This window comes from Accipiter gentilis, chromosome 7, assembly GCF_929443795.1.
Source record: "Accipiter gentilis chromosome 7, bAccGen1.1, whole genome shotgun sequence".
Classification (NCBI taxonomy): Eukaryota; Metazoa; Chordata; class Aves; order Accipitriformes; family Accipitridae; genus Astur; species Astur gentilis.
In genome coordinates, this window is record NC_064886.1 from 21,543,946 (window position 1) to 21,557,380 (window position 13,435).

The window sequence follows — 13,435 nt, forward strand, 5'->3', positions numbered from 1 at the left end:
TGGCAATTCATACATTTCAATAGCTACAATCCCATTTCCAGACCCTGCACTCAAGACTAGAGGATCCTATAAATCTGACAGCTCACCTCTGAGGCTGAAGTACGTTTTCCCAAATGAGATGGTTTGCCCAGAGAATGGTACCTGGGAAAAACCCTTCAGCAACATGACCACACGTAGGAGCCCTGACCACAGCCAAGGACAGCAGTTTGGGCTGCAGATCTCACATCCCCTGGCTGCTCCTCCAGGACTTACCCAGGCTGCTGGTCTGAGTCAGGGACCTCCCCACAGGACACTAGCCCAAACCAAGGCTTTGCTCCAACTGCAGAAGCCCAGGCTGAAAGGGCTCCTGCCACCCTAAGAGCCCTCTGTACTTCCTAGAGGGTCAGATTAAACCTCTCATCCCCAGAAAAGCAAGAACCACCTGGGAAGCTAATCAAAAGGTCAATTAAAAAATAGGCATCTCCCTGCTCTGGGAACAGCTGGTATCCTGAAACACTTTTGCATTTCTTTTTTTGAGTGGAAAGACAAAGTTTTTCTACAGCACTGACACTTTTATTTTTTAAAAATGTTCTGAAAAAGGTTCAAAATTGTTCCAAAAATCTCAAAGAAACCTTTTGCCAGGTGTGCTGAGACCCAGCTAAGGACTGACAGCTGGGCACATCTGGGTACACAAGAGCCCAAGCCAGGCTTTCACTAATCAGCATCAAAATTTAGAGTTCTACAGAACATTTGGAGTTCTGGATGAGTTGTTATTTTGCAACAGAAAATATGTGGTACCAGAAAGTTTCTGACCAGCTGTAGCTCATCTCTAATCTTTTGGTTTAGTCTCATCATTAGGCAAGTAAAACCTATTTCAGTCCCAACACAGTTAGCACACTCAACTTCTGTGAATTTTTTCTCTCTCTCTTATTCAGTTCACACTTGCCACTGTAGAGGAACCTCTGTTAGATTTAGATTAAATCTGCAGGAAAGTGGCTGAGAAGAAAGCAGCAAAGACTAAGGAAGCATTTTCTTTCCTCAGTTCTTTCACTGTTGATCTCTTTCTGAGATTTCCAGCCTTGTGCTTTTATAATGTCCTAGTACATGAAAGAGTTTGTAACATAAAATGTTACACTTGATGGAGCATGATGTGATATTGAAGCCAAATGGCCAGATGCTCTTTTCTGAGCTATTTCCAATGCTCCCACTTTAGAGAGTGTTTTTAACGGTATTCACAAGCTTTAGTCCTGTAGTTTGCTGGCAATTTCATGCTAGAGCACCATTGCGCTATGTTCTCATGAAAACATTGTTTCCATTCAAGGTTACAGTTATTTTCAATTCAATAAAAAGGAGAAAAAAAAAAAAAAAAAGCAGCACACTGTGGTTCAAAGAAATTGCAGACAGGTTGGATTCTCTCTCCAGAAACAAGATCGTGCATCCCATTTAGAGTACAATTAAGACTATGTAAATGATCTGGTCGGAGAAAAACCCAAGTACTCTAACTTGGAACAGATCAAAGGCTGTCTTTTAGCTGCTTGGCTTTGCTTTACACCGTTTTCACATTCTTCTCTTTCATGTGTGGGAAGACCCTTTACACGGAAAATCCTCCAGTTTGAAACGTGGTTGATGTCAGACATTTGAAACCTGGCACCAGGCTCTGGTTGTCACATTGGAATTCAGCCTGTCCTCTTCATCTGCTTTTTCATGGTTTTCTTGTTTGCTGACAGCACTGCATCTCTTTGGTTCACTGCACGAAGGCACGAGCACCAGTTACTGGGAGGATACAACCACAGAGCCAGGACCAGAGTAACCAGGGCTGCTAACAGCTTTCTCCAAGCTGTTAATAGAGTTATCGCCTCACGTAGCCCCTTGGGACTGGCAGTTGCAGTCTTTGGCAACGGGGGCAGCGGTGATTCGTGGTGACTTCAGACAGTCCAGGGTTCAGCAGCCTGGGATTTAATGCCTGCATGAGCGTCTTCACTTACAACTAAGTCTGTCTCCTTTTCCAGACAGAAAGCATTATTGCTATATACAAATGTCAAGCCTAATCTCATCCTCTCTGAATCAATGAAACTCTGCTGGAATTAAAAGATGCTGAACATTTAGACAGGCAGAGGACCTGGCTCAGCATATATGCACATGACCATAGAACACACTGCTCCAATCCCTATTTCAAAGAGGGAAAGGAGCTGTGAATTAATGTAATCCAGGCACCATGAATTCAATCCTTTCATGATTTCTTAACGCTTGACTTTACAAGCTTAACATTCTTTTAGCTTAGGAAATGCCTATAAAAATGCTAAATTAAACTGGAGTTGGAAAAGAGGACACCTTTACTTACATGGCTTATCTGGAGGGTACCACCTAGGAAATTTATCACAGAGATCTTTGCAACCTATGCAACGGGGCAACTTCCAATAAGAGTAGATTACATCACTTATTAGGGTTTTGCTTAGGCAGTGCAGAGTTCAGAGTAGAACTGGTCAGAAACATTTTAAGAGCATTTAACTTCATGCTGAAAATGCTGATTTATCACACTCCAGTGTGAATAGGCATGTCCAAGGACAGAGTGCACTACATTTTCAGATGCCAGCAATTGTGAATTTTCATTAACACCATTTAAGTGATTAAATGTCTTCAAACTGAAAGGATTTCTTTTGAAACTTTTCATTTGAAACTGAAATAAATTATACTAAAAATTACAGCCTGGGAAAGGTCAAAACAAAAATGAAGTATTTTTGGATTTACCAAAAGAAAACATTTTGATTAACCTGTATTTTTGTACAATTTTCACTTGTATTTTACAACAGCATGTGGGGGAAAAAACCTGAAATTTTGAGAAACTCTCCAGAACAGGGTTTCTACTTAGCTCTAAGACTAGAGGTCTGGCCTCATGAATCACACAGGATAAAAAGCATTGTCCAGAATTCAGAATTAAAGGTTGCTATACATAAGCCTTGTGACATTTTTATTACAGCATACCAGCCTAGAATCTGCATTTAAAACACTGACTGCTCAAAGGACTCTAAATCTCCCTAGATAAAGGTAATAAAATCAGGTCAAGAATTCACTATTCAACAAACTACTATTAGCATTTCTGTTCAGAGAAAATGTAGTTCATCTGTTTTCAAAGAAAGTAAAGCTGGGCCATATAGCGTAAGTTTGGAAAGTATAATGATTAGCTTGTGTATATGAAAGTCCATTAGGTAATGAGTCCTATTTCCTCATAAAGAGATTTCAGTGAATCTGCATTATGATGTTTTTACAGTACACACAGTATTTCTGCAAAGCCCAGAAGTGGGACTGCATTTCTAGATACATAACCCACGCCTGATTTCAGCTAGGCAGCTTGGCCACCGTTAGCAATGTAATCGCAACAGCAGAGAGCCCAAATGATCTGAGCTTTTATCCTGCTTTCAGACAATTCTTTTCAATCCTGATGACCTGTGTGTTCCCAGAGCCATACTGTTGCCAGCTGCCAAAACTGGCCAAAGTTACCTGTGACACATCTGCACCAGCCGAGGTCACAACTAACCTTAAGCACCCAGTTAAGCTCTGCTGGAGAGCTAAGCCATTGCTTGAATTCACCATAGTTAATTCGTCACACTGGTACCTAGGGACATCTCTAATTGACTTCTCTGGCCCGGACCTCTTAAACAGTAGGTTTCTTTAAGATATCTCAAATTGGGTCATTAGTTGAGGGGGTGGGGGGTGTGTGTATGTTATTTGTTTTGTTGTTTTTGTTGGTTTTTTTCAAATCTCTGAGTTAGCACCTCTAAGAAGAATTCATCGACTGATGCAGATTCCCTCCTTTGAGGTATGTCACAGTCCTATTGAGAATAAAGTAGTATGGTCAGTTGATGCTGGCCATAAAAAAAGTTTTGCTTACAGTTGTCAGTGTGGCAACATTTTTTATTTAATTTGTTTGGATTCTTAATGGTGGAAGCAGAAATTAATTTGTACTAGAGCATCCTTTAAAATAAATGCTTGATCTTTTCCCACCCACCATTACAGTTGATGGGTACAAAATAAAAAGAAGAGCAATTCATTCACCTTATCACTGGAGCACCAGAGGAAGAGAGAGATCCTTAGTGCAATGATTAATGACTCGCTATAAAAAGATGCATCATAAACTGCTTGTATTAGGTCAAATCATAAACTAGGCTTTTAATGTTTATATGATCCCTTTCTAAATAATTAAGTGTGCCTGTAGCTCCTACTTGGAAGGCAACTTACATGCCACTTGCAAACCATGCAGTTTCTTACAGGGTCATAATTTGGGACCCACACTTAAAGGGATCCCTGTCTTCCTCTACATCCAAGCATTGCTTGAATTTCTCTTACTATTGAGACATCTGTCTGTACTACAGGTCAGAGAGACCATTTGAAGTCCAGGAGCAGCAAAGGTGAACATGATATACCCTGAGCTTAGGGTGTCTTCTTCAGGCACAGACACATCCACAGATTTGCTGCAGGAGAAAGTACGATTGTTTTTCTTTAACTCTGCCTCTGGGCTGGGAAAAGGACAGCTGAAACACAGCTGAAATGAAAATAGGGCTATCTACTGCTCATGAGATCTATGGGGATACGCAGCCGTGTGGTGCTTGCCTGAATGCAGCTAACAAGCCAAGTTGCCTGTGCTTGTGAAGGGCACCTCATCCACATAAGAATCAGCCACGATTGGCTTTGTAAATTCCTGGCCAAAATCAGCTTTTAGGTGCTCACAGACAATTCCCATCAGCTTCAGTAGCTGGTTGGCGAACACTAAGAGAATAGCACCATTTGTCCATAACAGAATTCCGTCCTGTATTTATCTGTCTTGTGGTGAAACTGTCATCTTTGAAAAATATAGTACAAGATGGCATTATATAAGAGTCCATCTATTTCCTTACTGTCACAAGCCTGCAATCATGTCCATCTCCCTTTTATTTCCCAGAACAGCTGGTGCTTTTTCTCAACCAAACCAGAATCTCCCTAGCTTGGCAAACAGGTATTGGCTTCACTGCAAAGCTTCCCCATTAGGAGAATGTCACAGCTCTAACCAATATGAAGTTTACAGAAAAAATAATATGAGTTAAAAAAAGAGCTGCAGAGCCCTAAATATTTTCAATAGATGTGGTAGCCCCAGTCAGTTTATGCACTGCTTACTCAATACAGAAAATCAGTTAGGTTAATTATTTAAATATTTCCATCTATGATATTTAGAAAAGGGAAAATCCAATAGTGGAATACCCAAGATGATGACTTTTTAATAAACAATAGATTTAAGGCAGATTAGCTGGGTTATCAAACAGTATCCTCCCAAATCAGCTCATTAGTTTCACTGACTTTTCCTATTTCACTTTATTAAAACAATTTAAATGAGGGTTCATTAGATGCAATGTAATCTAATTCAGACACTCCAAGCCTAATCCCTTTTCTTTTAGCAGTAACATAATAGTTTGCAAAAAAGTTTAAGGGATTATTGTTACAGCTATTTTAAATGGGGACTGTTTTCAGCCAAAAATGTGCCACCACTTCCCTGCTATTTTATTATTTATTATTATATTATTTCTTGCTCTTTACTCATTCAATCATTTATTCCTTCCCTTTTCTGTCTTTCGTTGCTCCACACAAGCAGAGTCACACATGGGCAACAGCATCCCTCTGTGCAGGTGCAGGGGATATGCCAAATATCCTCGCGTGGGTCAGTGCACCAGGCCTTGGGAAAGGAATGATTTTTTGCAACTTACTTTGAGATTCTGGAGTTAAAAAAAAACCCACCTTGTAAATTCACAGTGATTTGATAAATATCCTAGAGGGAAGGGAGAAAGTTCCTGTGTATTTTCCACTGCTAGTTTCTGACAGCTCTGAAAGACACACGGGAGGGGGATCACGCGTAGGACTTGCAAATTAGGAGGCAGACATTGTATATTACTTACCATGCTAGATCCAGGCTGAAAACACAGTTACAGATCCATGCTATGGACGTACAGCTTATTTCAGAATGAACTCACTCATACTCTTGTACTTTCATAAAGCCTTTTTCAAACAGTAGGGTTAATTATTCTTTATAGGGCAAAAAAACCTCAAACCAAAAAGAAAAAAAAAAAAACCCCCAAACCAAAAAAACCCAAAGAATGAGAGCTGGTTTCTAGATCCTAGGTTTCTGCAGACTTTAACAGGTTCCCTACCCCTGAAAACCTGTCCTCGCTCACTTCAAATCCTTGTCTCTTCAAGCAAGTGCCCTTTCATAATCCTATTAAAACCTTTGCCTCTGTTTACCAGAAGCCTTAATCGTACTCAGCAAGTTCTTCTTGTCTAAGGAAGAGCGACAGCTTTCAGATTTCTTAGGAGGCTTATTCATCAGCTACGCCAGAGTTTTGCCAGAGCATTCAATCTATTCTGGGAGCAGCCATGTGGAAAAAGTTTCAAACAGCTCAAAGCCCTGCACAATGATAAAGGAAAGCTCACACAATCCTGGTAATAGCCTGACCCTCTTAAGGAAAATTGGATGATTTGTGGTAGCAGTTTTTCTGTCTCCTATGTGAATTCTGAACCTTAAAGTATAAGCAGTGTATTCACACAGTCCCATTACAAACCCCATCCCTCTTGCGATGCTGGAATAATAAATACACACCCATATGTGAAAATAAACTCTTGCTGCAATGACCTTCTTCCTCAGCCCACTGGTGTGAAGGAGTTTGTAGCCATTTTAGAAAAAAAGAGTCAGGTAAAGAATGGACTAATTTGATGTTCAGTGTTCCACCATGAGCAGAATATACGCTTTAATGAGCACATTACATGGTTAGGGACGTGTTACTGTGAAGCAGGGAATAAAGAGTAAGGGGAAAATAATTAAACAGTCAGCTTTATAATGAGGAAACTGTGTTCATGCAACATTAAGTGGCCTAATTTCCAAGCGCTAAGCAAAGACATGTTTCCTGGACTTCAGAAGGACTTGCTGGCCAGCACCACCTTGAAAAGAAGGGCAAAGGATCACGAGTATCAACCCTCCTATAGGTCCAGAAGCACAGGGTGGACTGATACTGTCCCAAAGTCATCTCTCCACACTCTGCACTGACCTGTCCAACAGGATCGAATACCAGTACCTTGTAGTTCTCGTTCTATAAGAAGGACCCTTAAAGTTTTAAAATACCACAGCGTTCCTCATGCATGGTATGTAGAATATTACAACTAACTTCTACCAGCCTGGCCTTAGTTTTCTGTTGGTACTGCAGCTGCTAGGCCACAAGCGTACAACATCATCTGGGTGCAATGAGGACATGAAGACTTAGTGTAGCTGTTTGCACAAGCACAGCTACTGGGAAAAGGGAAAATCTGTCTCATTGGATTCAGACACTGACGGAATGAACCAATAAACCATATTTTTGACTGTTATCAGTTCTCTCAAGGCCAGTAAGTCCAGAAACATTCATTTACTGGGACTGTCAGTTCCAGATAGTGTTGCAATATCAATTACCTCAGCGTAATAGCCTATCAGTCAGACAGCAATTCTGTTGGGCCACAGGCTCCCTCTCTTTCTTTGCAAATGGACATGGCACAAAGTCTCTTTGTTACTCACCCTCATGCCTAATTCAATGTTTTCTCCTCCATACACCTCCATACCAGGATCAAGCAAGCCAATCTCACCAAAATACTCTCGGTCCACTACAAAGGAGCATCCAATCATGGCTGGTGTCCTGCACAGAGAGATTAAAGCAAAAGATTAAGTCATTTATTAGCCACTGCAGAACCCACCTCCTAACAAGTTTACACAGACAAAACAGTTCTTAGCCTTCAAGTTTACATTTTAAATTGATCTATTAGTGTCCAATCACACTGCACTTCATCCCCCAACAAACAGAGGACCTTGTGGGACCAGAGCCACCCAAATAAGTAGCACACTGCCAGACACACTTGGACCAGCTGTCTGTGAGAGAGACACAAGATGTGAAGTCAAGTACTCCATGCATGCAAGTGAAGCATCAGGCTGTTTTTCCTTTGTTTTATAGACACAACCTCTGTGCTGGAGCTGAAGTTCACCACCATACAGGGTAGCATAAGAACTAGACAACACTTCATTTGAAGAGTAATACACAAAAAAAACCCATAAGCTTTGTCAGAAATGAGGCATCCACTTATACACATATAAAAAGTGCATGTCAAGAGCCATGGATCATGGTGTGAAGTTTGGCAAAGGACTTCCTGGAGTCAATTCTAGCAGATAAATCTCAGCCTTTGTGAAACTGTTTCACAATTAACATTTCTGTGTTTGCTGAGGTCAGTCTTCAGAAAAGGAAAAATTTTCAGATGAAGAGACTCTGCCCTCAGATCTGCTACTGACCAACTGGGTGATTTCAGATAAATCATTTCCCTTCTCTGAGCATCAATTTCTTTATGTGTAAAACTATGGTTCTGCTCTCCTTTACAAAGCAGTCTGAAGCCTGTCACTGAGCAGCACTACTGTCATGGTTTAACCCCACCCAGCAACTAAGCACTACGCAGCTGCTCGCTGCTCCCTCACTTCCACTGCCCAGTGGGATAGGGGAGAGAACCGGGGCGGGGGGGGGGGGAATACAACTCATGGGTTGAGATAAAGAGAGCTTAATAGAACAGAAAGGAAGAGAATAATAATGATAACAACAACAATAATAAAATGACAATAAAAATAAAAGAATTGCAATATGCAAAATAAGTGATGCACAATGCAATTGCTTACTACTCACTGAACGATTCCCAGTTAGTTCCTGAGCAGCGATCCCCCCAGGCCAACTCTCCCCAGTTTATATACTGGGCATGACATCACATGGTATGGAATACCACTTTGGCCAATTTGGGTCAACTGCCCTGGCTGTGCGCCCTCCCAACTTCTTGTGCCCCTCCAGCCTTCTTGCTGGCTGGGCATGAGAAGCTGAAAATTCCTTGACTTAGCATAAACGCTACTTAGCAACAACTGAAGACATCAGTGTGTTATCAACATTCTTCTCATCCTAAATGCAAAACATAACACATAACCAAGACAACTACATGACAACAAATTCTGAGATCATTTACCATATGAACACAAGCATTATTTCAATGCCATACAAGCTAGTGACATTTGCTAGTTTCATTTGTGCATACTTTCTCTGCATCTCTGTACTGGTCACACCACCTGCCTCTTTGAAATTCAAGGTAGAAGCTAGGTTTTGCTACTATAGCCCACAATTTAAAAATGTAAGCGTGACTAACTTTAAGGTGGAAAACCAACAAGAGCCTGCAGCTCCATGTTTGACTTGGAATTCAGCTGCAGGTTGCATAGTGCCTACTGCAAGATCATGGGTAGCCATCCTGCAGGCTGATCTACAGGATGTGCCCAGGCCCTGGGGACAGACCCCCCATTTTAACGGGATACCAACAGCCCAGACCGCTGAATCAGGAAAACCTGTAAAATCATTTGAGAAACTGAACGCTTTTGGAGCTGACCTAGAAGAATGAGCTACGCGCCCTCTTCCGTTGAAAGGGAGGCGATTTTGGACCATCTGGCAGATACAGCATCATTCCTAATAGTGCCATTATAAAAAGATACCAGGTAAATTCTAGCTTATGCCAATTTTCTATTTTCTAGTAGATGTATGGCCCAAACTTATATATATACACCACAAAAATGCCCTATAGAAACAAAGATGATGGAAAAGGTCTAACACCTATTTTAAGAAGTCTCCTTTGTAATGTACTTATGTTATACTGTCACCATGAAGTCTTTCTTGTCCCAGTTACCTGCATGTTTCTTCAATTTGTACAGAAAGCTATTCACAAAGTATTTGCCCATGACATCTGAGAAACATGCCCATGAGGCAGTTTCATACACATGTGAAAAACTGCCCTGGCTGGGACAATGAACATATTTTTTACCCATGTATTGGTGGATCTCACCAGTAGCAGCAGGTGGCTGTTGGAAAGGTGTTATCACATCTGGGTTGCTTTTTCTCATCAGCAGTTCACCATTTCTACAGCAGGAGGTTAAAAAGGTTTTAAATAAATGGCCAAGATGTGGTTAGATAAAGCAATTCTTTGCTCCTGGGCCTAAATGCATATCCCGACGTTGCAAAACACAGTCCAACCTATGGCAGGAACTATTTGGTACCCTTGAGAATGCTCATTTGCTGAAGCGCTGCTATTGCTTATCTGTAATGGACTCTGCTGTAGCATTCACATTACTGGTACCACTTCAGCTTCTCTCCCTTGCACTTTTTCTCAGTTTGAAAGCCATTGCAACCTCTCAGATCATTACAAGCCTATACTGCAGTGCACACTATCCCTCTCATGTTTTCTCTGCATAATTGAAAAAGGCAGCTGTTGATAGAAACACATTTGATCAGCAGTGTTCCTGACAAAGTTGAAATAGCTTGATTAACTTTCTCACGTTCCACCCTTAGAGAGTGAGATGCATTCCCTGGATCGTGAGCTGGGGGACAAGATTCAATGGCAGTTACAAAGGCAAACATCTGGCTTTCACAGATGACTTTGGACTGAAGTGCAGCTCTCAGCCAGATCCCTGCACACATTCAGTCAAAAAGGCTGGAGGAAACTGAGGCCAGATGTCACAAACCCTACAAAGAAACTGCAGCAAGGTCACCACCAGCACCCTCAGTGCTTGGACCTCTCCCACACCCCACAGTCTTCTTTTTGTGTGTGCAAGAAATTCCAGCACTTCTCTGTTTGGTGCTGTTATTTGTGAAGACTTTTTGTTGAATCAGTCTCTAGTTAGAAGTTGTCTCAGAGCCCTGTGAAAACCATGCATGGTCCTGGGTACTCCTGGCTGGACACATCCATCTTCTGTTGATGCATATACTTATACACCAGGATCTTTGCAAAACATATGGCATCTATAAATTCAAGTTTTTGGGAAAAATGCATCTTCCTGCTTATAGCTCCTAGAACCATGCCTGAAGACAGACTTGCCTAAAAAGGCTGAGAGCTCTCCTGTACACAGGACCAGACCTAGCCTTTCTACATATCCCACTGTCACATCCTGTACCACTGACAACCATACTTTAGGCTACCAAGGAATAAATTTGGTCTAGAAACTGAAATAAAAGAAGGATATGACCAAGAAAATGGAATTCAGTAGCTCTGAAATGAAATAAGCCTTTGAGGGAATATTTAGGTAATTCTTAAGTGTTAACCATGAGAAAAAAAGGGAAGGAGATGGGGGGAAGAAACACAAGCCACATTCTTTATTTTCCTTTTTATGTATTTAAAGCTAAACACAGGTTTCGCTGGATGAAGGCTAGAGCATCGCTGCTTTGCAAAACTGAGCTGCTAGTTTGGGCTTAGACTGATTCTCCTACCAGCCCTCCCCCCTCCCCAAATCCTCTAGAGGCAGCTTCTTACAGCAGTAGGATGCTCCCATGAGGACATTTCTCCTTCCTTCCTAATGAGGAACGGTACCGCTAGGCTTTGCAGACTGCTCTCAGGTGCTGGAATCTCTCTCTCGGGGGGATGGATTTTTGTAGCTGTCGGCTCTGTCCATTAAAACACTGACTTGTTAATTGAATGGGGGTGGGAAATCCATTTTAGATGCAACTACATAATCATCACTCACAGACAAATGCCACTGAGGACTGCCTTTGCAACTCCGTCTCTCTCTCCTAGGTTTTATTTCTTCTCATTAGATATTTTCAAATACAGACTCCACAAGCCTTCATGGCTTCTTCAGAAAAAAATTGTTTTCAGGAATGAGCAACAATAGCAGTGCAATGGTGGAAGGAACCACATCCAGCTTTTCAGAGAAGCCAGTCACAAATTGCCACCGTCAGTGCCTTTTTCTACCTGAATTTGGCTGCCTGCAGCCACTGCTCTTCTGCACAGCAGCACGGCTGCAACCCCAGATGCTGAACTAACAAAACCTGTGGTTCTGCTCTGGTCGCATCCTGACGCAATGGAAGAACTGGCCTACGATGCACAATGTTGAATATTCTGCATACTGCATGTTCAACACTTCCATCAGGTTCAACCAGAGTTTGGGGCATTCAGTCCTCATCACGCCCAGGCCCTTAACTTCCCTGTGCTTTGACTGACCCAACTGTAAACTAAGTGTAATGCAATTGTACAGCCCAGTGAGCTGGTAACAGTGCTGTGGGCTGGGGGACCCTGCCTCTTTTCCCAGCTCTGTCATTCATCTGGTCTTCAGTGAGTCACCTCCCTCTGCCTCTGTTTCTCCAACTGTGAAGCACACATAATAATACCCGGTAAGTCTGAGAACTGCATCAGCAGCTTGAAAGCCCAAGATTCACTTCTAAAAGCACCTTAAGCATATAGGTGGATCATTTTATTCTGGACTACAGTATTACATTGACATATTGCAAACACTTTTAAAAAAACCTGCTCCCCAAAAAGCATGAGACCCTCACTTGGCCGTCTACACTGGGTTTTTCCAGTACCTGAAAAACTCCAGTATATCTACCACTTCTAGTACAGTGCAGAAAGTCAGAAATGGATATATGAGCAAAAGCAACTGTGATAGCACGTCTTAAACACTGCTTACTAGCCAAGGGGCAGCAAATGAGCAGGTGCATGCCCTTAGCACTTCACAGCTTCAGAGTAAAATATATTAACCGAAACCACACCTGCTTTATATAAAAGGACTTTTTTCCTTAAGCCATGCACTTTCAAGTAAAATAGTGACAGTTTTAGAAGGAAGGTATCACAAAATAGCAATTAGAGGTGTACTGTTTTTTACCAACACCTCAAAGGTGTTGTGAAACTTAATTGATCTGTGGAATATTTTTTGACACAACTGAGGATGTTATAAACATTAATTATAATCAACAGCAGCACTCAAAGGATAATGTGGTAAACACAACAAAATGGTTTTTTCAGCTAAAGCCTTAAAATGCAGCATAGAATAGCATTGATTCTGCACTGGAGAAAGATACAGCATAGTCAATTTGTGGAAATTACCTGATGGCATGGCTGTAGGAAGAGAGATATAAGAGAGACATTATTCTGGGTAATACCCTGGGGAAAGGGAGGAAACAGAGAGCAGTGCTTCATGGTGGTAAACACTCCCTCCCTCCCCGCCTGCTGCTGCAGCAGGTACAGCGCGGGTGGCTGCAGGGGAAAAGAGATGACCTGGTTTGGGCTGGGATAGAGTTAATTTTCCTCCTAGTGACTGGCACAGTGTGCTTTGGATTTAGTGTGAGAAGAATGTTGATAACACACTGATGTTTTAGTTGTTGCTAAGTAGTGCTTATCCCAAGTTAAGGATTTTTCAGTTTCCCATGCTCTGCCAGCGAGGAGGTGCACAAGAAGCTGGGAGGGAGCATAGCCAGGAGAGCTGACCCAAACTAGCTAAAGGGATATTCCGTACCATAGGATGTCATGCTCAGTATATAAACTGGGAAGGAATTGGCCGGGAGGGGTATCGTTGCTTGGGCACTGGCTGGGCATCCATCAGTGGGTGGTGAGCAGTTGCATTGTGCGTCACTTG

At 41.9% G+C, this 13,435-nt stretch overlaps 1 protein-coding gene across 1 annotated transcript in view; it reads right to left on the minus strand.

Annotated features, from left to right (window-relative positions):
• GALNT9 (polypeptide N-acetylgalactosaminyltransferase 9) overlaps positions 1-13,435 on the minus strand; it is a 162,050-nt gene that overhangs the window by 72,705 nt on the left and 75,910 nt on the right. The window contains exon 6 of the mRNA XM_049806990.1: positions 7,544-7,661. Coding sequence (XP_049662947.1) covers positions 7,544-7,661 — 118 coding nt within the window. The remainder of the gene's footprint in view (positions 1-7,543; positions 7,662-13,435) is intronic.